Consider the following 24,770-nt stretch of genomic DNA (forward strand, 5'->3'; position numbering starts at 1 on the left):
CTGCCCTTCTTTGCACGTAACATGCCATTTTAAGGACAAGTCTGGACTAAAATAACATATAGCCTTTTTATCCAACTTATATTGATATAAATGACAGGCCATGGGGTCTATTTGAAGAATTGCCTGTGTCATCCAGTCAAAAGAGTTTCTTTTCTTCAGCATGGGGTCCCATCGGGAAGTTCTTCTCGCACACTCGGAGCCAAGGAACGCATTAAAAAGCCTTTATTTGACAACTAGGGCTATTACATATTAAAACAATAAAAAACCAATAAAGGCTTTATTGGTTTTTTATTGTTTTAATATGTAATAGCCCTAGTTGTCAAATAAAGGCTTTTTAATGCGTTCCTTGGCTCCGAGTGTGCGAGAAGAACTTCCCGATGGGACCCCATGCTGATTTGATCCTATATTAACTTCTAGCACCTCAAACACGACAAGACTGGAGATACTACACATGCTAAACTCTGAAGCACTCGGCTCATCTTGTTTCATCGAGTTTCTTTTCTTTTTTAATTAAATCTGTTATTAGTTGTCATTACACACGCACACACTGATTAGGATCCTGCTTGGCCTTCCTTCCTGCTCTGTTCCATTTTGGAGGGTCGACACGTGGCACAGAGTCAGACCCAGTTGGAGCAATGCAGGAAGGTAACCTTTTATTTTTTTCTCTTGATGCGTGTCAGTAAAACTTGGATGCGTGGTGTCAATGTTGCTCAAGTGTATCACAGCCTGCAGACAGACACAGAGAGCTCATCCTCCATTTCCTGTAAGGACACATTGACACACAGACGCGCATAAAATTTCAACTAAGCCACACGCAATGTTTTCTCTCTAATGTCACCTTGCCCTTTTTAAAAGCAACATGTCATTTCCACTTCAACACTTTCGCTTGAGACAATGATCTCAATGGGGTTGAGCCACACAATCCCCAGTGGACATTTTGACTCTGAGCTCAATTAACACAAGACAACGTGCGAGCACGATCTAGATCTGCTGCCAGCAATACATTTAATGCATGCTCAGCAGAAAAAATTTAGCAAGTGACTTTAAGGTGGGAAGGGCAGGCGAGGTAATTCAATCAATAGCATTTTAGTCTGCTGGGCGATATGGACGATATTTGTCATAGGTTAAAAAATAAAAAAAGTTTTGTTTAGTTTTTTACAATTACCTCAATATCGATATTGTGACAATATTGTCAAAGATAATAACTCAAGAGAGTTTATTATTAATTATCATCAGAATTGCCTCTATAATGGCATGGGTACATGCCAAGGCACATAAAAACAGAATAACGAGAAGATAAGTTAACAACTTACAACTCTTTACTACTTTACTGTAATGCAGCCTTTAAGACCAGGAAACAACACTGTATCACAGTATTACATTATCCAAAATCCAAGAGGATATTATCTCATATCGACATGATATACTGACCCGCCCTACTTGCAGGGCACAAATATGACCCCTGCAACAACCAGCGAGAGATTTTGAACTCCAGCCTTCTTTGATCTATCTGATGCATTCCAAATACTTTATGACTCAAGTCATATTGTTGCCCACGAATGAGCTGCAGTAGAGCTGCAGACAGTGTCAGTGAAATGCTGACTGATGTACAAAGATACGTTGGTTTTGGGGTATTTGTCACATACATTGAAATGTGTCCTCTGTATTAACGGCACTATAGTTAGGATGGGTAAATGCAGTGCCCTGTGCATTCATTACTTTCAAACTGGCATCCCTATTTTCAGCATGTCATTATTCACCATATTCCTGGCCCTCCAGGGCAGTGAGGACGCCGCCAGTGCCTTACAGAGGGCGCCATTGAGTTTTTCTCTGTGTGCTCCCATAAGGAAGTGAACAGGGAATCGTGTGTTGCCAGATTTTGCCAAAGAAACAAGGGACCAGCAGGTCTATGAAAATAAGTCCAATAGAAGCAACTAGTCACAATTTTACTACTTTACATCAGGTATTTGAAAATAGCAATGTGTCACATTGCGACACATTGCGAGCTTGTGGATCACGCTCAGAATCCTTGTTATGAAAAACATTAGATATAGCCCAGTAAGTGACTACACTTTTATTCACTTTTAAGACCCACATTGCTTATTGCGACCGTCAGGGAGCAGTTTACTATGAAAACCTCCACCGGCCGTCCGTCGGTCGGTCGGTCGGTCGGTCGGTCGGTCGGTCGGTCACACGTCACACCTTTGCCCTGCTCATATCTCCGCATCAGTATATAGGGCTTGTTTGTTTATTGTATGACATCACGCCACATCATCAGCTGTGGACTCTGTGATGTCATCGTATGTCCATATATGGCCATCTCCGTATATGGAGATATAAGTCGTCCATGCCCAAGTATGGGCTGGTGAGGTCAGACTTTGTGTGATGCGTAGGTTATCTCCATATATGGAGATTCAACATTCCAGGCAATGCTCTCTTCCCTGGTGAGAATTGCCCCTTTATATAGGGCTTGTTTGTGTATTGTATGACATCACGCCACATCATCAGCTGTGGACTCTGTGATGTCATCGTATCTCCATATATGGCCATCTCCGTATATGGAGATATAAGTCGTCCATGCCCAAGTATGGGCTGGTGAGGTCAGACTTTGTGTGATGCGTAGGTTATCTCCATATATGGAGATTCAACATTCCAGGTGTAACTATGACTGCCCGTATGACGTGAGAGGTGGAGGTTGTGATATTTGTGGAGATAAGCGACCAACGGTCGCTTATTGCGACCGTCAGGGAGCAGTTTACTATGAAAACCTCCACCGGCCGTCCGTCCGTCGGTCGGTCGGTCGGTCGGTCGGTCGGTCGGTCACACGCCACACGTCACACCTTTGCCCTGCTCATATCTCCGCATCAGTATATAGGGCTTGTTTGTTTATTGTATGACATCACGCCACATCATCAGCTGTGGACTCTGTGATGTCATCGTATCGCATCAGTATATAGGGCTTGTTTGTTTATTGTATGACATCACGCCACATCATCAGCTGTGGACTCTGTGATGTCATCGTATCTCCATATATGGCCATCTCCGTATATGGAGATATAAGTCGTCCATGCCCAAGTATGGGCTGGTGAGGTCAGACTTTGTGTGATGCGTAGGTTATCTCCATATATGGAGATTCAACATTCCAGGCAATGCTCTCTTCCCTGGTGAGAATTGCCCCTTTATATAGGGCTTGTTTGTGTATTGTATGACATCATGCCACATCATCAGCTGTGGACTCTGTGATGTCATCGTATCTCCATATATGGCCATCTCCGTATATGGAGATATAAGTCGTCCATGCCCAAGTATGGGCTGGTGAGGTCAGACTTTGTGTGATGCGTAGGTTATCTCCATATATAGAGATTCAACATTCCAGGTGTAACTATGGCTACCCGTATGACGTGAGAGGTGGAGGTTGTGATATTTGTGGAGATAAGCGACCAACGGTCGCTTATCTCCCGATTAGGGAGTCTTACTGGTTATAAGCAGACATGGCAACACAGGTTTCACCCAGAGCTCAACATCATTGAGTTTTCCTGTTTACCACTTTCCCAGGTGTCCGCCCTACTTCCTGGGAGCAGCCAGGAATAATGTGAATAGGTGAAATCCCATTTCAAACATATTCAAATACGTCCAGAAAACAACAACACACCGCACGACAACATATTGTGAGCTTGTAGATAAAGCTCAAGTGGTCAGGCTCTACTGTCCCGCATCAAGTAGGAACAAGCAGTGACATGTATGGCATTCACCTCTCTCTGAAAGTGCTTCAAGTGGGCTGAAGACACATTTTGACATAATACTGTAAATTCAGCAAGTGTTCAGCCTCAGACAGCCTCCGGACAGCCTCCATTCTTGCAGCTATTCCAAAGAGACTACCTGTATATTAACAAAGTCAGCAATCTTTCTTTCTTAGTGTAAGCATGGAGCGTTGGGGACCTTCTCGAGAGGAAGAATGTGCAGTTGTGAGATGAAGCACATTTCCGTTGCTCAAACCTGCAGAGGCACACACACATAGAAAGCATACTCTTTCTCGGTGCTCCATCTTTGGTTTGTAATTTAATTTCGTAAGGCATTTTATTATTGCGACCGTCAGGGAGCAGTTTACTATGAAAACCTCCACCGGCCGTCCGTCCGTCCGTCCGTCGGTCGGTCGGTCGGTCGGTCGGTCACACGTCACACGTCACACCTTTGCCCTGCTCATATCTCCGCATCAGTATATAGGGCTTGTTTGTTTATTGTATGACATCACGCCACATCATCAGCTGTGGACTCTGTGATGTCATCGTATCGTATCAGTATATAGGGCTTGTTTGTTTATTGTATGACATCACGCCACATCATCAGCTGTGGACTCTGTGATGTCATCGTATCTCCATATATGGCCATCTCCGTATATGGAGATATAAGTCGTCCATGCCCAAGTATGGGCTGGTGAGGTCAGACTTTGTGTGATGCGTAGGTTATCTCCATATATGGAGATTCAACATTCCAGGCAATGCTCTCTTCCCTGGTGAGAATTGCCCCTTTATATAGGGCTTGTTTGTGTATTGTATGACATCACGCCACATCATCAGCTGTGGACTCTGTGATGTCATCGTATCGCATCAGTATATAGGGCTTGTTTGTTTATTGTATGACATCACGCCACATCATCACCTGTGGACTCTGTGATGTCATCGTATCTCCATATATGGCCATCTCCGTATATGGAGATATAAGTCGTCCATGCCCAAGTATGGGCTGGTAAAACAAACTTTTGGCCTATTTGTGGAGATAAGCGACCAACGGTCGCTTATCTCCCGATTAGGGAGTCTTACTGGTTGTGTGTTGTGCTGGTTGCGACCGTCAGGGAGCAGTTTACTATGAAAACCTCCACCGGCCGTCGGTCGGTCGGTCGGTCGGTCGGTCGGTCGGTCACACGTCACACCTTTGCCCTGCTCATATCTCCGCATCAGTATATAGGGCTTGTTTGTTTATTGTATGACATCACGCCACATCATCAGCTGTGGACTCTGTGATGTCATCGTATCGCATCAGTATATAGGGCTTGTTTGTTTATTGTATGACATCACGCCACATCATCAGCTGTGGACTCTGTGATGTCATCGTATCTCCATATATGGCCATCTCCGTATATGGAGATATAAGTCGTCCATGCCCAAGTATGGGCTGGTGAGGTCAGACTTTGTGTGATGCGTAGGTTATCTCCATATATGGAGATTCAACATTCCAGGCAATGCTCTCTTCCCTGGTGAGAATTGCCCCTTTATATAGGGCTAGGGATATCCATATATGGGCATAAAAGGGACAAGGGCTTACAGTTAAGATATCTCCATATATGGGCATATCAGAAAGCCCATATATGTTCATATACTGATGACATCAGGAATATCCATATATGGGCATAAAAGGGACAAGGACTTACAGTTAAGAGATCTCCGGGCATAAAGGGACAAGGACTGTTACAGTAGATATAGAGATGTCCATATATGGGCATAAATGAACAAGGACTGACAAACACTGAGATCTCCATATAACCTATGGGAATATAAGGGACGAGGACAATGCGTAGCATTGTGAGCTTGTAGACCTATTTTCTAAATATTGTTGTACATTAAAAACTTGAAATGGGTCGTTCTGCATAGTACTTGGGATTTGTTGATGTAAATGTTCACATAGATTGTAATAATTGGTAAAACAAACTTTTGGCCTATTTATGGAGATAAGCGACCAACGGTCGCTTATCTCCCGATTAGGGAGTCTTACTGGTAATATTTCAGCGGTGGAATACCTCCACAGCTGTATAACCACTATAAGTATAACCAGTATCATCTATATTAAATCTCTTCTTACTTCATCCAGTTCTCAGTTTATTATCTGTTTATTGTTTTGGCTCACATGTTTCTACTGTTTAACCATGTTATTATTTGATATGTTTTTTCCCCCCACCGGCATAGATTCTTTATCTTAATTGTCTTGTTTGCCTCTATTCCCCTTTTTTTTCTTTAATTTCATCTATTCTCTTTTCAGTTCTTAGTCTTAAGGCCCGTGCACACTGGGCCGAGCCCGGGGCCGATTCCCCGGGGCCGATTGTCGGGATGATCCCCCGGGAAAATCGTTCGGTCGGCCCCGGACTCGGTCTTGGGTTTGAACGGTACCCCGACACGATCGGATTATTGCGGCCGTAGGTCGCAGTTTAGTATCAAAACCTCCACCGGCCGTCCGTCGGTCGGTCGGTCGGTCGGTCGGTCGGTCACACGTCACACCTTTGCCCTGCTCATATCTCCGCATCAGTATGACATCACACCACATGTGTACACAAACCTTTGTGTACGTTGCTGTGGCAACAGTCTGTTGTTGCTGGTCTGTTAGTGTACGTTAGCAACCACCTTAGCAACCATGGTCTTACTGGTGTCATACTGATGTCAGCAGTGTGACAGGAGATAAGCGACCTCCCGATTAGGGAGTCTTACTGGTGTTAATTAGCTTTTTATGATCTCGGGACTCGTCGGGGGCTCTCCCGAGAAAATCAAAAAAGCTTGATATTCTCGGGTCATCGGGTAGGAATCCTTTACAATTATTGTCGTCTCAATGAGCACACGGGATTGCTTCAGATTATATGAAGCCAGATCCCCTTTTTTTATGCTGCGCAGAGTGTAGCCTAGGCTATTCTGTCACCTCACAATAGAATAGCCTACACTTTTATTATTATTATTAGCCTACTTACTTTTTACTTTAGCCTACTTTCTCCCTAAAATGTTGTAATCACTTGTTCAAAAACGTTATAGCCTATAGCGTTCTTTTTTTTCCTTTTTTTCTTCTGCGCAGTCATTTGGCGACACGGCATGCAGTGTAGGCTATTCTATCACCTCACGAAAGCCTTTCCCCACGACAACACATGGGGATATATAATATATATTTTTTATATTTATAAAAGATAATATATTGGGCTATCATCTTGGAGTTGGCTGTCAAATCATCTTTTCTCCGACTGCACGCCCAACGCGGAGTCACATCGGAGTTAAAGTTCTCTTCTGCTCTTCATATCTTGCTATATAGACATAGTAGCCTATGCTCATGTCTGTGTAATGTCTGGCTGGTTGCTGGTTAAAATGGTGGTTGATGCTACTATGCCACATTATTCATATAATGTAATACTCAAAGTCAGAGACATTCCATTCCTTTTTTTTTTTTTACTTTTACGCGCGGGCTGCGGGCACATCATTGCGCCTCTCGTGCTGTCAGTTTGTTCATTGGTCCTAAAAGAGGACCGCCAGTCCTTGGGGAGTTCCATGGGGTCCCCAGCTAAATGATATTGAGGAACCTAGGCCTGTCCCTATTCTATATGCTTGGATGAGGTGGTGGGACAGTAAAAAAAAAGCGAGAGGTTAAACCTTTTTTTTTCTGCGACTGCACGCGCGCCCACAACGGCGAGGTTTGGACATTCATAATTGCTATTAGCTGATTAAGCTCATGTCTGTTTAATGTCTGGCTGGTTGCCGTTAAAATGCTGGTTGATGCTATATGCCACATTATTATTCATATAATGTCATCATACTCAAAGTCAGAGAGACATACATTCCTTGGGATTTTTTTTTTCTTTTTTACTACGTGCGGTCTTTTTTCTTGTTTTGTTTGGTGTTGTATGACCACAACTCATTAACACCACGCAATTTAGGCTATTGTTCAAAAAGGTATATCATTCCCACGTAATATTACAGTGCACACAGGATTATTTGGTCATCAAAATGCGCAGCATGGTTATGTTCCCAAAATAACAGATCTGTTCTCTGTAGACGCAGCCATGGCACAGTGCATTGTGAGCTTGTATCTGCTTTTTTGGCTATCAACGAACGCGAAGATGGATATTACATGAAAAAGGTTCACGACGCTTGGCCACTTTTGAGAGCGGACCACCACCTGGAACTGATGCGCTAATTATTTATCATGACCTAGTTTCGCGCAATGATGTAATGATTAATTTGAGCTCCATATAAGTGAGTTCCAACCTGCATCTTCGAGGTGGCTTTTGATGGCGTTTCACCTCGCTAAAAAACCTCCATTTCACCTTCAACAGATTGGCAGCACTGCAGGACTCATTGCATATGCAAACAGAAGGTAATAAAATGGATTTGGGAGCATAGCCTAATTACAATGCGTGTCTCATAAAAAACAATATATATTTTATAGTTGAAGGGCAAATAGACGTTATACACAGTAGTATGGTCGTCAATGTGCGAGCCCATGGCACCTTCCGCGACCCCACGTTGGGTCGGGACACATAGTTTGAGAACCGAGGCTGGAGCCTTGTTTCTTTATTCAATCAACTGCCAGAAAAAATAAAATAAAACTTTTTCCCCAATCAACTCTGGCCCGAGATCGCTAGGGGTGGTCATCCAGGATATCTGGCTCATTTGTAATGGTCTCAGATATTTCACTTGGCACAGCGGGATATACCGGGCCCGAATTCAAGACAGAGGATCGCTGTCGTTTGAAATGAACACCGATCAACCCCCGGCTCCGAGTTCTGATCTGATGCAATGTCGCATCTCGTCTGGGGGGCCTCTTATAGGTAGTTACATTTTAAACCCTGCTAAGGTCGGTGTTGTAATTATGGTGAAGTTGGTCGCTGATCTTGTGCCATAGGCCAAAATGCAATCTATTATTAGTGATATTAGTTTATTTCACATTAAAGCTTTAGTTGTTATAATGTTAATCCTTTGGTGAATACAGTATACCACCTCCTTCCCCGAATTCTAGCACAAATAATAATAATAATCTTGTAAAACTCTGTAGCCCTACTAGAGAGAGAGTGCAGGGCTCTAATGTCTCCTCTTTGTGTTACCTCAATTAACACAAGAGAAATATGCTGGTTAGCATTGTTAGCCGCCACATGAAAACTACATACCACCCCATACTGTATACCACATCCCTTGAAGGATCCACAAAATGTGCACAGAGAGGATCCTTGTCCCTGTATACAAAGGGAAAGGGAAAGAACGATTGCCGACTTTGCCGGCACAATGATTAGTTTGACATTTAAAGTTAGTTTGACCTTTTCTTAAATTTAAATAATGAAATACGTTTGACATTCCCTGCTGTCTCCCTCTCGCTAGCCCCCCCCCCCCCCCCCCCCCCCCCCGCACGCACGCGCACATGCACACACACGGATGGACAGACAGAGCCATTCAACAAGCAGGAGAGTGATTATTGATTATTCAATCAGTAACAGTGATCCTGCTGTGTGTGTGTGTGTGTGTGTGTGTGTGTGTGTGTGTGTGTGTGTGTGTGTGTGTGTGTGTGTGAATACAAACTAAGAAATCAACAGAACACCATTTTTGAGCTGACAGTCTGGAACAATTGAATCGCACGAATGCACACGCACGCACACACACACATGTACGTACTTGCGCGCGCGCGTGCACACACACACACACACACACACACACACACACACACACACACACACACACACACACACACACACACACACACACACACACACACACACACACACACACACACACACACACACACACACACACACACACACACACACACACACACACAGAGAGAGAGTGACAATACACATTATTACAAGATTCCATTTGCTCTGTATACCCACTGTAGTCAGAAGCTACCCGTTGCAAACGCGACACACTGTGGGCTAGTAGAGTTTTATTTGTGTAGAGGGAAACAAGGAGAGGACCATGTACAGACCTGCGGGGGTCAATGCAGTATGTTAGGTTTTATAATGTGGGAAATTTGACCTACAACAGCAGTAGACAGTCTGGAGTGTTATGCTGACCCACTACCCAAAAGGGTACAATAATACACTTTCAGAGCTAAACTAACACTCTGGATTTCACTGTGTACAGAGCTTCACAGCCCAAGGTCTTGTCCAAGGTAAGTGCAAGCGAGACAAAGAGGGAAAGTGAATGGGAGATGTATACAAAGGAGAGGGAGAGAGAATGTTATGGAACGAGGGGCACAAAAAAATCAAATTAAGCAGAGCAAACTGTGCTAAATAGAAGACTATTCAACAGCAATGAGAGCTGGAAGTCATCTGTTCTCCCGAGAGAGAGAGAGAGAGAGAGAGAGAGAGAGAGAGAGAGAGAGAGAGAGAGAGAGAGAGACTTTCTCTCCTTAAGGAGTGGACAAGACAAGTAGAAGATAACGAAAGACAAAGAGAGGCAAGTGAAAACTGTTAGACAGATAAAAAGAAAGAGAGAGAGAATCAGTCATAAAGGGAGAAGGGATAGATACGCTTTTTATTTCTCCAACTCACGTAGACACGCACGTAGACACGCACGCATGAATACACACCCACACACACACACCCACACACACACGCGCACACCCCATTTCTCCGATGGGGGTTGCGTTGGGGTTCCACAACACACCAACTGCCTACAAACGGGGCACACGTATTGCTCATGGGTGTGTGTGTGTGTGTGTGTGTGGGGGGGGGGGGGGGCATACACTTAGGGATGATCTTGAACTTGTATGTTGGCGAAGGTGCAGGCCGAAAGACAGAACACTCTGCAAAACTGATTTGTAGAACACCTGGAAGATATGAAAGTCTTCTCAAGCAGTCGTTGCTCGTTCAGTAACAGGTGTCTCTCCATCTCTCCACTCTTTAGTAAACAGGAGACAAATGTTCAGGTCGGGATATTTTATCCTGATTTGATCAAGTGGATCAAATCCCATGATTTGATCAGTGTGCTCAAATCAGCAAAGAGAACTCATTATGTGATACAGGATAAAGAACTGAAATTGGAAGTGCTGAAACAAGAAAATTAGCTGACAAAATTGGAACACTTGACGGAATTCGCTCTCCTGATTGGATAAAATTGGTATCCCGATATTACGCATGATCTGTTTACTAAAGAGCTGGAGAGATGGGGAGACATCTGTTACCTATAACAAACACTCTTATCTCTTAAGCCAGTGGTTCAGGCCGTGACCCCCAAAATAACCATATTTGAACTGGGGAGTGGGGACCCCCCCACCCTGTAGAGCACTAAGAGTTGAGGCATTACATTTTGTACTGTACGTATAACACGGTTCTATGGTGAAAATAGACGATCTACATGCTCACAACGCCTCGCATGTAGATCAGCTATTTTCACAATTTCTGCCTCTAATGTTTGTAATTTGTCATTTTAGAGGTATTAAAAAGTCCTTAAATTGTCACTTTAGAAATGTGATGTTACCCTCTACACACTTAAACCTTATGTTGGTTTGTTTACTGTTGAATGAGAAAATAACTTGAGGACCCACAGGTTGAGAACCACTGTCTTAAAGGACCATTTCACCTCTGGGACAACCCGATCTTATTTTATTGTTGTTTTGGACACGATCAACACAATCCTGAGTTATCTTTTGTGTTCAATCTGTGTTTTGGGATATTTTAGTATTTATATTGTACTAGTGATGCGTTTAGCATCATATGATGCGTTTTGCATCACTAGTACATGCTGAAATACTAAAATATCTCAAAACATAGATTGAACACAAAAAATAACTCAGGATTGTGTTGATCGTGTCCCAAACAACAATAAAATAAGATCGGGTTGTCCCAGAGGTGAAATGGCCCTTTAAGCAATAGCAATGACTACTATCAGAATATCCTACATAAAATTAAAGAAACCTCTGTCCATCACCGTCGGTCGGTCGGTCGGTCGGGTCAGTCAGTCAGTCAGTCAGTCAGTCAGTCAGTCAGTCAGTCAGTCAGTCAGTCAGTCAGTCAGTCAGTCAGTCAGTCAGTCAGTCAGACACACGACAGACCATCTGTCTCGCATGGCTCTCCTCAGTGGGTTGTGGCGTGTGTTGTAGCGGCCGGAGCTAGCAGAGATTGAGTCATAGGAACACACGCCTTGTCCATACATAATTCAAAGTCTGCAACTGCTTTGAGTGAGCACATCCCCGGGTATGGACTAGTAGAGCTTCATGTTTCAATTCAATTCAATGGAGCTTTACTGGCATGAGAAAACATACGTTTACATTGCTAAAGCAATTGTCCGTCTGTGCTGTAAGCCCTCTTCCCCCAGGGAGGGTACCACATGTCTCCTCCAATACATCATGATGCACCAGATACTTATTTTCACTTGACAGTGAAGAGCTTCCCTGGGAGTTTCCCCCCCAGATCCCCTCCCCACTGAACTCGACCAACCAATAAGAGTCGCTAGTCCAGGGACAAAAACACGATCATTTGCCGCCATTATTTGAATCCTAGTCCATACAGTGGGCCGTGCGAGTTTAACTTTCCACCACCCAGATGCCCCTTTATTGATTTAACTTTGACTAGGCTGCTCAAAGGGCCTACCCCCCAAACCCCCAACTCCCCCCCGGGTATTCCGTCAGCCTAATGCTCAACGTTAGAGGACCAATTGGGTTTGTGCAGGCAATAATCCCCAGACCAGCTGGGCAAATCTGTGTGGAGAAAGTAAACAAGCAGTCCTATCTCCTCTCTCAGCAACTGCTGCTGAAGTGGCCTTGAGCAAGGTACTTCACTTAACCCTGAGCAGTAATGTCGAGAGAGAGAGATCCTGAGAGATCAGTATGCTCATTAACATCTAACATATAATTTTCGAAATGTCTTAGTGTCTGTCTGTCTGTCTGTCTGTCTGTCTGTCTGAAACAGCGTTTCTCCTCACTGGCTGGAGCAATTGATGTGAAATGGCATCACCATTAGCATATGAACACACCTGACATAACTGTGAAGCCTGTTTGTCACTTTCACAAATCATATGCTGTATATTAGCATTTTTATGGTGTATCTACTATCTATTCTGCATCTAGCATGAGGCATATCTATTCTGCATCTAGCATGAGGCAACATGTTTAACCAGCTCTGTGTGTGTGTGTGTGTGTGTGTGTGTGTGTGTGTGTGTGTGTGTGTGTGTGTGTGTGTGTGCAGGCAGGCGGGTGTGTGTGCAGGCGGGCGGGTGGGCGGGCGGGGGGGGGGGGGGGGGGGGGACACAGTATCTCTGTAGCCATTAAACGAAACGGGTATTTCTTACATTGATGCTCCTACATATTATCATGCAAGCACCTGTGTGCACAGTGCACATCCCATAACCCACACACTGCACATAATTTCGGAGCTCATATCTTTGAACGGGTAAGGGCTAGTTTTAAATAATTCTTCATGTTGTTCTGGGATATAATATTAGGGAAATAAAATAAAACCGTGGGGTAAATGCAGATTCCAAGATATGTGATCACCATGAAAATCAGTAGTTACTTAAGTTAAAACATTGTACTTCCCCTCAGGGAACAAGACTTGTTCGCTTTGATTGAAGGCGCTAAACACTCAGCAAATATTTGAAACCGACCGAAACCTCTCCAATTCCAACACCAATTCATTCTGATTGGATTAAGTAAAGATCTAATTTCCACCGGTAATGTCCTCAAAATGAGGAATGGAAATCCGTTTGCCCTGAAATTACCGGCGCTCACAAACTGTCATGGAAAAGTGATGCCGGTGATGATGAGGTTTATGAAACGCTTCAGCTCATGTTGCTCACCACTAATTGGATGCGTCTGGTAAGTGGTTTTGGACAATGCCTCAAGGAAATAAATCACACCACACATAATTGTACACACACACACACACACACACACACACACACACACACACACACACACACACACACACACACACACACACACACACACACACACACACACACACACACACACACACACACACACACACACACACACACACACACAGAGAGAGTGTGCCACAGTCGATATGAGCATGTACACCTACCAGTGTATACCTAGCCGTGTGCAGAAACATGTAATTACGCAGTATTTTATTTTTTCAGGTATGGTTTCTTTGTCTTTGTGAACAGTGTGCTCTGGAATGTTGACCACATGGAAAGAAAACGCTGTGCCTGGTTTCTTGCCTCATTAGCCCAGTTATTCTCAACCTTTTGAATTTCAAGGACCCCCAGTTTTATGTACTTTATTAGGCCACAGACTATTTGACACGATTCTTACCTCTGGGACCCACACTGTAAAACCCTCTGTTAATTTAAATCTGAGAGTTATAGACCTCTAAGTGCCCATTGGGTTCCTAACGGTCAATCATTTAGCCTGGGGGTACCACCCCTTGGAGCGCCCTCATGAGGGACCCCAGACGCCATTTTAAAAAGCAATTATTTAACTATCTGATGTTTTGGTTTGTAAGGCTTGATTAGACTGCTCTTGTGCTCACAACTCTAATTATTTCAGTAGCAACTCTAATTTTCTTTTCTTTCTTAAGTAATCAAAAAGTGTTAGTGTTAGTGCAATTCTGAAAGTGAAGAAAATAATAATAATGGCAATGCATCCAAAGTTAAACAATAAATAAAGATGCCGGTTCATTTCACAAGTAGGTGATTCTCAAGCCAGTTTTGGGAAGCAAAGGCACGCTTACAGCAAGGTATTGCCCTTGAGCAAGACATTTGACCTATGTGGAGGTATTCAGTAGACAACAGGCTGAAGACAACAGCTCAGACCATAAACAAATGGCATGTGCTGTAAGTGTAACTCAGTGGGGTTCTACAAAGAGAAAGCATGCCATCAAAACTCTCACCTGCATACATAAAGGTTGAACAAAAGTAAATCCACTATATTAATTATTGTCAATTCTTCAAACGTCTACTTCGTTCATCCATTGTTTCCCACCAAGTTCCTAACTCTGGTCTAGCTGTGGCTAGACTATTAAAAAGGGAGAAAGAAAGAAAAAAGCACCCTCCACTGTAACAATATGAAACCAGAGCTTCAACATGATTATCTAGAAAATAAAAAACGAAATTTTCGCCAGGGTTGAACGTTTTGCTCTCATGCTTCAGCAGAGTGTAGTTCACCACCATTATGATTTATTGAGGTCAGCACTGTGAAGCCAACCCTCAAACCAGGAGCCCTGTGTGAGCATTTCATTCACACCACCCACACATCTCACACATGTCTCCCTCTATGGAATGACCGTTACACAATGCCAGACAGGGCAAATAATTTTTTCATATTTTTACAGTTTAGAGTCGGAGCATTTATATTTTGAACCCATCACCCAAGCATCCATTGTGTTCTGGAGTGCTGGTCTCACATCAGCAACTGACTTTTGTTTAGTTTTTTGTTTTAACTCAAAATTTACCTCAAACCACAATACATATTTGTTATGGTGAGCAACTTTAGAGGTTCTGGACTACAGGGGTTCTCAAAGTGGGGTTCAAGGAGGTTTCCCAGCAAAATGTGTTGATATAGCATGTTATTTCATCTAATGCTCTACTGCAGTGGTTTTCATCCCTTTTCATATCAAGGTCCATTATTTATTCTGCATTTGAGCCACAGACCACCATTTGATGAGATTTGGCCTCTATTTTGTCCACAAGTCCATGTTGTATTGATGTGGTAATACAGGAGACATAACAGGCAAACGTTGATTAAAATACATTCTCTACATTCTCTAATTGTGTTGACTTTTTTGTAAATTAAGTAGCGCAGATGTTTAACAATAATGTAACTCTTGTGAGTGTAAAACGAAACCATTTGGGAAATAATTGGTGAACCATATGGCTATGGTTCACCTAGGCATAGGTCTATAAGGGATCTATAAGGGTTCTTTTGGTTACTAACCCTCCATCATTTACCTGGGGACCACTTGAAAACCACTCAAGGACCAGGTCCCCGGACCACTGGCTGCGATGCAATGCGATGCGATGCGTGGGCGGACCACATCAGACACACGGACCTCACCTCCCACGGGTCACAGTACGGGCAGAGAGAGGAGGATGAGGCTGGCCAGGCACTGCATCAGGCACCCGGAACTGATGGCGAGCAAACTGACACTGTGTTCCCCTCCGAGGCACAGCTAGGAGGGGAGAGAGGTGCACCACCTACGCAGACACGCTGAAGCGCGACAGCAGAGCTAAAAACACTGCAGAGCTCAGGAACTTATCGCTCGACGGGAGAATATGGAGGGCAGCCCTGAATGGCTGCTGAATGGCTGTCCTCCATATCCTCCCGTCCCCAGCTGACGTTAGATCAGGCGTCTTCGACATTTTCAGGCCAAGGACCCCTTAGTTGAGAGAGAGATGAAGCAGGGACCCCCACAACCTTTTCATAGATTCCATATAGTTTCATTGTTTGACAACACAATCATCAGTGTATTTTGGATTCATGTCAATGTGTGTTAATACTTAATAAACTTGACCTTTCACTCTACTTAGTCTGCTCTTTTTACCATCTACACCAAACCTCTTTGCCAAAAATAGCTGATCTACAAGTTCACAACGCCTTGCAGCGCAAGGCGTTGTGAACTTGTAGATCAGCTATTTTTGGTTCTCAGAATATGAACGTTAGGGTTCAAGTGGTTAATATAAAAAAGGAGAAAAAAAGTTTCTATCAGACAAAGATTTGGAGGACCCCCTGTAGTAACCCTGAGGACCCCCTAGGGGTCCCGGACCCCTGTGTTAGATAGTCCGCACAAAAGATTAACAGAGGGGCACTTCAACCACCCTAAAGAACTGCTGAAGAACAAATATCTTGTGTGTGATGTTAAAGAGACCACTTAGTAATTGCAGCCACCTACCCACCCGCCCACACACACACACTTGTATAGCCGACCTGCAAAGAACAATTGCAACGACTGCTTTGTCCACATATCTTTGTCCACATATTTTTACATTGCTATCTAAAGCCAATATACTCAACAAATACAACTAGAGTATCATTATTGTCAATATTATGTCGTCCTAACAACCATCTGTCCCATGTCTCCCAAAATTACAGTGCCTCATGCAGAAACAATATATACGGTAAACATATTTGTGTAGTTGTATTGCATAACTTTTCTTTTAACTACATTTTATTTGAGTTTGAGCTCAACGTTGTCTTAACAGTCTTCAGTGTGGATTAATGTTGGATAATCATTGCAAATGAAGGGAAGTGAAGGACGAACCATTGAATCCGTACACAATCAGTTGCCATAACCCCAATGTCAATGTTTACTTCAACTAATTAACCTTGAGCACAAACACAACAAATGCGTGTGCACATACATAATACACACAGATGCGCGTGCACGCACACGCACACACACACACACACACACACACACACACACACACACACTTCTCTCAGTGGTGTCAGAGGTGAAGCTTATAATGCTGTCTCCGGTGTGTGTTTGATGATCGTGACCCAATGATTCAAACGTTTCACTAAACAAATCATCAGCAAGTCTGTTTGAATTGCAAATGGTGCTTTATAGCAAACCACACACACACACACACACACACACACACACACACACACACACACACACACACACACACACACACACACACACACACACACACACACACACACACACACACACACACACACACACACACACACACACACACACACACACACACACACACACACACACACAGGAATATTGTAGGGGTTGTCATAAATGGGCCTTTCTTTGAGTACTTCATCCCCAGAGAGAGAGAAAGAAGAGAGGGAGACTAGCAAGATACTGCAGCTAGAGTGAGAGAGACAGAGAGAGAGAGAGAGAGAGAGAGAGAGAGAGAGAGAGAGAGAGAGAGAGAGAGAGAGAGAGAGAGAGAGAGAGAGAGTAATAATAGGGGTGAGAGAGAAAGGATGAATGTTAAGCATTTGAGAAAAAGGAAATTAGGGGGGCTTTGCTTCGATTATTTAACAGTTAACACAGTGAAAATCTACACATCTTTACATCTTCTATGTTTTACTTTGTATGCCACCATTGTACAACAAAGTACAATATAATACAGAGTTATGTTATAAATCAGACAAATCAATTTAGTTGATTATAAAAGACCTTTAAAATAATTTATTGTGTTGATTCATCGATATGTAGCCTAAAACACAAATAAAAAAGATTAGTCGGTTAGTGGTTCTCAATGGCGTTTGATATATTTTCATTAATAGTCCAGAGCGTAATAACAGGGGGGCGAGAGAAAGGATAGAATGCTAATTGCACAGAGCTTTAAGAAAGAGGGAATTAGAGATTGTCAACATTGTCGAGATATTGTAGATGAGTAAAAAGTAAAGTGAATGAATGAAAGAGTGAAGTACAAAGTAAAATCCTGTTGATCTATATCCATTTGTAACTCCAAGAGTGTATATAAATATCTGACCCTTACAGGTCCATTTGATTACATGTATACACTGTTTGGATATGTGCTGCTGTGTGTGGGTGTTGACAGAGGGGGAGTAATAATGTGTCATCTGAGCAGAAATGTTTGTTCAAAATTGAGTCTGGGAGGTGGACGTTTGGCAACAGGAACATTAGATAATAACGTGTGCGAGAAGAAATTGTGTGCGCGCAAAACAAGCAACGGCAAGTAAGACGCCAACCTAGAGCTGAAAATACCTTTCAAATCCCATGACTTGGTGAGAGAAATACTGGACCTCGACGCACAACAGAAGCAGTAGCAACGTTTTTATTCAACATTCTACAATGAACAGTCTTAATATTGACAGCAAATTCTAAATTAGTCTTATTCCAGTCTTACTCTTTCGACTAAATATCAAAATGTATCTTTTTGTCTTAGTCTTAGTCAACAAAATTAACAATAACAATCAGTAATAGGAATCACAATCAACTTTATTGTAATGTCACATGATTACAGGCATAAAAGAGTGGTTGAATTGTGTGTGTGTGTGTGTGTGTGTGTGTGTGTGTGTGTGTGTGTGTGTGTGTGTGTGTGTGTGTGTACTGTGCACAATCTCAACATTGCAGATAGGTTAGAGTAGTGCAAAAGAGCATACTACATGGCCAGGCGAGGCCTTGTCCCCATAGCCAAATATAGGGTGACAAGAGACTAGTCATCTAGTCATCGTCTAGTGATTTCGTGTTACTTTCTCCTCATTGGCTGGCCCCATAGCCAAATATGGCCATATACAAATATACCCACAAACATACTTACTCACAGACAGCCATCATCACTTGCGCTCTCTGCTGGCGCAAGTAATGACAGCAATCACTTTGATAGCTGTCAGAGAGGGGAGGGGGAGTGTGTGTGTGTGTGTGTGTGTGTGTGTGTGTGTGTGTGTGTGTGTGTGTGTGTGTGTGTGTGTGTACACATAGCGCTGCAATTCTACCTACAGCAGTATCCCTTTAAAGCCATAAAAAAACAGTAAGAATCCCTAATCGGGAGATAAGCGGCCGTCAGGTCGCAGCGTGATTTTAGGGCAAAATGTGTAGGAGCAGTGTCCAAAAATGTGTTTTAAAAAATCGGCGAGATGGTGGCGCTATATGGGACAGATCCATGTTGATGACATGAGTGTAGAAATACCGTGTACCGATTTGCGTGATTTTAGGGCAAAATCTGTAGGAGCAGTGTCCAAAAATGTGTTTGAAAAAATCGGCCTGATGGTGGCGCTATATGGGACAGATCCATGTTGATGACATGAGTGTAGACATACTGTGTACCGATTCGCGTGATTTTAGGGCAAAATCTGTAGGAGCAGTGTCCAAAAATGTGTTGGGCCTGATGGTGGTGCTATATGGGACAGATCCATGTTGATGACATGAGTGTAGACATACACCGATTTGCGTGATTTTAGGGCAAAATCTGTAGGAGCAGTGTCCAAAAATGTGTTTGAAAAACAGATTCATGTTAATGGCTCTTTTGGCGCCGCCGAGGCGGACGCGTGGGTACCGGCCCTGGCTCTCCCGGTCGCTCCTAGCCCGAGTTACGGCATTTGATCATTTTTGCAGTTTTTTGGGGGTCCCTGGGGGTCCCTGGAGGGGTGGAGGTTGTGGATTGGCAGGCAAAGAGTGTATGTGCAACGTTTGGCATGTATTGGGGCAACGGTGGCGGAGATATGAGTTGGGGAAAAGTGTGACATGACGGACAGACTGACTGACTTACAGACTGACAGACAGCCGGTGGAGGTTTTGGCAGTAACTGCGACCTGACGGTCACAACAACAACAACAGAACAGCATGTACTAAAAAACGAATCAAGTAGCAGCAGGAGTAATCACAGTTTCGTGTGTATGGTTAAAGTGCCATGGTTAGAAGAACAATATACTGTAGCAGCGGGTATTGAAATGCAATTCAATTATGTCAGTGGAAACCTTGTATGTCCAACTGTTACTTTTCAGGAAATGGAAAAAATAACCTGTCTTCCGATGATTCCAATTTACGAAAAATCATGAAAAGTTTAAATAGATACAAGGTTTCTGCCCAACAGTGACAAATTGATATCTAGAAGACAGTCCCAAACAGTGCCTCACAATTGACCCATGTCACCGCTTTCAGTGATAGGCACACTATGGGGTGGCATTAATATAGCCTAGTTCCAGACCCTGAATCGCTAGCCACACCCCTTTACATTTTTTGTTTTGGCGATTCAGGTCTAGCATCGCTCTCATTGAAGAGGCCTGCCTCGGTTGAAAATCCGATCGGCGAATCAGCGTTGTGAATCAGCGTCTTGTGATCAGCGTGGGTGGGGGTTTCCCAGAACTCATGTGTGTTTCCAAGTACACCAGCGCCGCCGCCGTACCGTACCGCGCATCGCGTCGCGATAAAATGTGGTAAATTGCGGTAAAATGCGATCGTATCGATCTCGCTATGAAACACCAGTAGCAGGCATGTTATGTTGTGTTTGATTACTAGTTCGTAGTGCTCCTATTCTGCCTGTTTCTTTGGCTAGCAAGTAGCACTAGCAAGCAACAGGCTAGCCACTAGCCAGCCACACATAACAACACTACGTCACAGTTAACCAATCGCAGAAGACTGCCTCTTTGGAAATTGCCTTAGATGAGACCAAGTTCAGACTGAATAATGGAGTGAAACGAAATGTCAATTCAGGCTGAGTGTCAGGCTATCAAATAGGTTGACATCCATTCTAAGATAGCATCAAAGCTAAGTGGCTGGCCATCACTAGTGTGATGTAGCTAGGCTAGGTTCTAAACAAGAAAGCATGTTGTACAGTTGTTGCACAGAAATTAAGCACATTTACATGAAGTGTTCTACTTTGCAATGTAGATGAAAGTTGGGGGGGGGGCTGAACAATTTAGTTGAATACCCCTGCGGTGTAGGCCAAAGAAGTAAATCCCAGAATCCCTAATGTTATGAATATTTCCGTTGTGAAGATTGTTCCAATTTGTGTGAATTCATAATTTAAGATCCACCGTCCTCCAGTCCCTGCAAGACTGATATCTTCACAATATGACATCATCATCCTCAGGGATGCCATGCCGTTGGTAGACCCTGTTTTCTTTTTTTCTGGGAGCATGCAACTAGTGCAAACAAAGACTTTATAGATGTATACTTTGTTGTGCACCGTCCTGAAAATAGCTGCTCTAGTAGCTCACAATTTTATAAAGATTTAGTCGATCTGTCAGTTTGTAGGTCCAAACAATTTCAAGCATAAACCGAGAGCTGGCTGCAACTGCTCCCCAATTATGCCCTTGTTTACATACAGTACATACATTATCTTCTAAAAGTTTGTAGTTAGCAATTACGCCTCATGAAAACAGTAATGGTGAATTGAACCATATTCTAAAAGTTTGCAGTCAGCAATCACGCCTCATGAAAACAGTAATGGTGAATTGAACCATATGAGGATATGAGGCAAGGTTGTCATAATAGACAGATGAGACAAAATTAGCATATCTTTCCTGCAGCTGAGGAACTTTTAAGCATTTAATGTTCATTCCCACTTTTGACTTTTAATAAATGTTTTATAAAAGGGAAAGCAGGAATTGGCAAGCGGATTTTCTTTTGGTTTAAACCTGTGACAGTATGTTCCCAACCCGTTTTAACTTGTTAGTTTGGGGGAATGAAACAAAAAAAAAACATAGGAATAGAAAAAAGCACAGGGCCTCTGCCAGGCCAGGTAGTAGAAGTCAATATTATCCATGATGAAATGACTTTAGAGATAATGTGTATCGATTTACGTGATGTTTGGACAAAATATCTGCCCCCTGGTGGTGTTATAAAACAGGTCAATGTTAAGTTTCACAGCAATAATAAGTTCATGATTTGAGGCATTTTGCTCAAAACGAGCCACTTCCGCTAATTTTAGATGCCAAACTTAGCCAATCATAATGGAATGTGAAATATCGGACAGATCCGTCTTGTCTAGTTGATATGTGTGTGCAAAATGTTATGGAAATCGCACTCTGTGTTCATGATTTAAGACATTTTGTTCAAAAGGGATCCAATCTTAGCCAATCAGGATGGAATATGAATCTGAAAGACACGTTTTGTTTAATGGCTATAGAGATACTGTGTACCGATTTGCGTGATTTTTGGATTTTCTTTTACAAAATCTGTAGGAGTAGGCTACTGTCCAAAAATGTGTTTTGCACAAACCTACCTCCTGGTGGCGCTGTAACAGGCCCATGTGAAAAGGGTTAGGGTTAGGTTAACCCTAAGGGTTATTGTGGGCAGAGGATCTGCTCTGGCACCCAGCGAGTGTGCATGCACAGTTTCGCTGCCATCGTGCCAACGGTGCCGCAGATTAGCTGTCGACAATTAGACGGAAGGACACGCACGCACGCACACACAAACACGGACGGACGGACGGACGGACGGACGAAATCATAGTCTCAGCCATGCCTTTGAGCCTGGCGGAGACAACAAAGACAGCAATTACTGCTTTCAAGAACTGCAAGAACTGCTTTCTATGCCATGCCTTAATTTCCAGAAGCCATTTACCAGTACACATGAAGTAGTGCTATAAGACAAAGTTTCTCAAATGGGGGTACGTAGGGGTACTGCAGCGGGTATGGAGAAAATGGGAAAATGTATTTTATTGTTATGGGTAATGACAACACATTGACTTTGTGTGAACCTGCTCATCTGTAAATTGTAAAACCAAATTACATCAATAACTTGACTAGTGAAACTGTTATTGAATAGAAAGCATGTTTATTTGCCATTATGCCATTTTATTTTGATGTTGGCATTGGAACTGGACTTTTGATGAGCTTTTAGAAAAGTGTTGTAGTCAGGGGAAGGGGGTACTTGGCTTCACAGATCAATATAGGGGGATACTGCAGCCAAAAAGGTTTGAGAACCACTGCTATAACAGGACCTCCATAAATATGTGCTTGAAATCCAGAGGAAAGAACAAAGATAGAGAGAGAGGATATCATTGGGATTATGAAGATGGATCACCCATCAAAGATGTTTTCATCATGATGACACCTCCAGAGGCCTCCATTGTAAAGCTGAGCATCAGCACCAGGGGCGTCACACCAAATTCTGGGCCCTGGGTACAAGGATTCACTGCGGGCCCCCCATGAATGTTAACCATTGAAAAATAGCAGATATACAAGCTCACAGCGCGGCACCGAGTGCCGCGCTGCGAGCTTGTAGATCTGCTATTTTTAAAAAATTGTGAAAATGTTTGCAAGAAACTTGTTGTTTCTATGTCAGTGGTGCTCAAACTTTTTCATGTGAAGGATCCCCAAAATGATGTGAATTTGGCCACGGACCCCCATCTCAAAATATTTAGTTCCAGGAACCCCCCAAGAAGCACAATTTGAGTTACAAATGTTCACTTAAAAAATACATCTATTCAAAGATTTGCGCACGTTTTCACGCCTTTTCAAAAATAGCAGATCTACAAGCTCGCAGCGCGGCACTCGGTGCCGCGCTGTGAGCTTGTATATCTGCTATTTTTCAATAGCTAAAGTTACTGGGGCCCCTCCACCTTGGGCCCTAGTAACTCAGTCCCACTTTCCTACCCCTTGTGACGCCCCTGATCAGCACCACAACCAGCCTCTCTAAGCTCACTATTACTGTAGCACTGAAAACTCTAGTTCAACTTGGAGTCTTTAACATGACTCATATTTAATGTAGTACGTTTTACTTTTGGGTTACATTCTAGAAGGGTGACAAGGACTCTAAGAAACAATATGAAAACATTGCCACGAAACATGAATATTCTCTCTTTTTCTTTTTTTTTTTACAAAGTGTTGATGCCGTTTTCTGCCATGGCACAGGTTCCGTTTCACTGCAGTGTGCAGTTGCGGAACATGCTGGTAGAATAATGACACAGCTTCATTATAACCTGGAGTGTCTATGATTGCCATTGTGTAATTCAATTCCAGAGTGGCAACCAAAGATTCTGTGTCGTAATGAAAGAAACAACAGGCAGATATTACATTAGTATTATTCTTGTGCTGTCAAAACCACAGGAAAATTATGGCTTGAATGAATCTTCAGCGCACATAAAATGCCGTAACTCGGGCTAGGAGCGTCCGGGACAGCCGGGGCCGGTACCTATTCGTCCGCCAAGGCAACGCGGAGACCCCACCCCTCATTTCTCACATGGCCCTATTCTAGCGCCACCTTCAGGCCGATTTTTAAAACACATTTTTGGACACTGCTCCTACAGTTTTTGCCCTAAAATCACCAATATCACTACACAGCATGTCTACACTCATGTCATCAACATGGATCAGGAAGATTTTGGAAAAACACATTTTAGCCCTATTTGTGGAGATAAGCCACCTACGGTCGCTTATCTCCCGATTAGGGAGTCTTACTGGTGTATTATAATCTTGCAATGCAATCTTTCTGGAATGAAGTCATGAAGTGTACTGTATGTCAGGAATCTTTAAAACCACAGTTCCACTAAGTGCTAAACTCTGCATACTTGGAATCTATCCGAAGAACTTTATACAGCCAGCAAAACTAACACAAATCTTAGATTTTGGTCTTCTTCAAGCTAGAAGGGTGGTGGCATTATGCTGGAAAAACGTTGATGCCCCCACGT

At 43.2% G+C, this 24,770-nt stretch overlaps 1 protein-coding gene across 1 annotated transcript in view; it reads right to left on the bottom strand.

Moving 5' to 3' along the window:
* chrm3b (cholinergic receptor, muscarinic 3b) overlaps positions 1 to 16,061 on the bottom strand; it is a gene marked incomplete at both ends in the record, with an annotated part of 53,420 nt that extends 37,359 nt beyond the window's left edge. Inside the window, one exon of the mRNA XM_080747427.1 lies at positions 15,901 to 16,061. Within this exon, the coding sequence (XP_080603553.1) occupies positions 15,901 to 16,061 (161 nt within the window). The remainder of the gene's footprint in view (positions 1 to 15,900) is intronic.
* Positions 16,062 to 24,770: the final 8,709 nt, after the last annotated feature.

The sequence above is a fragment of the Nannobrachium achirus genome, assembly GCF_963921795.1.
Source record: "Nannobrachium achirus genome assembly, chromosome: 18".
Taxonomy (NCBI): Eukaryota; Metazoa; Chordata; class Actinopteri; order Myctophiformes; family Myctophidae; genus Nannobrachium; species Nannobrachium achirus.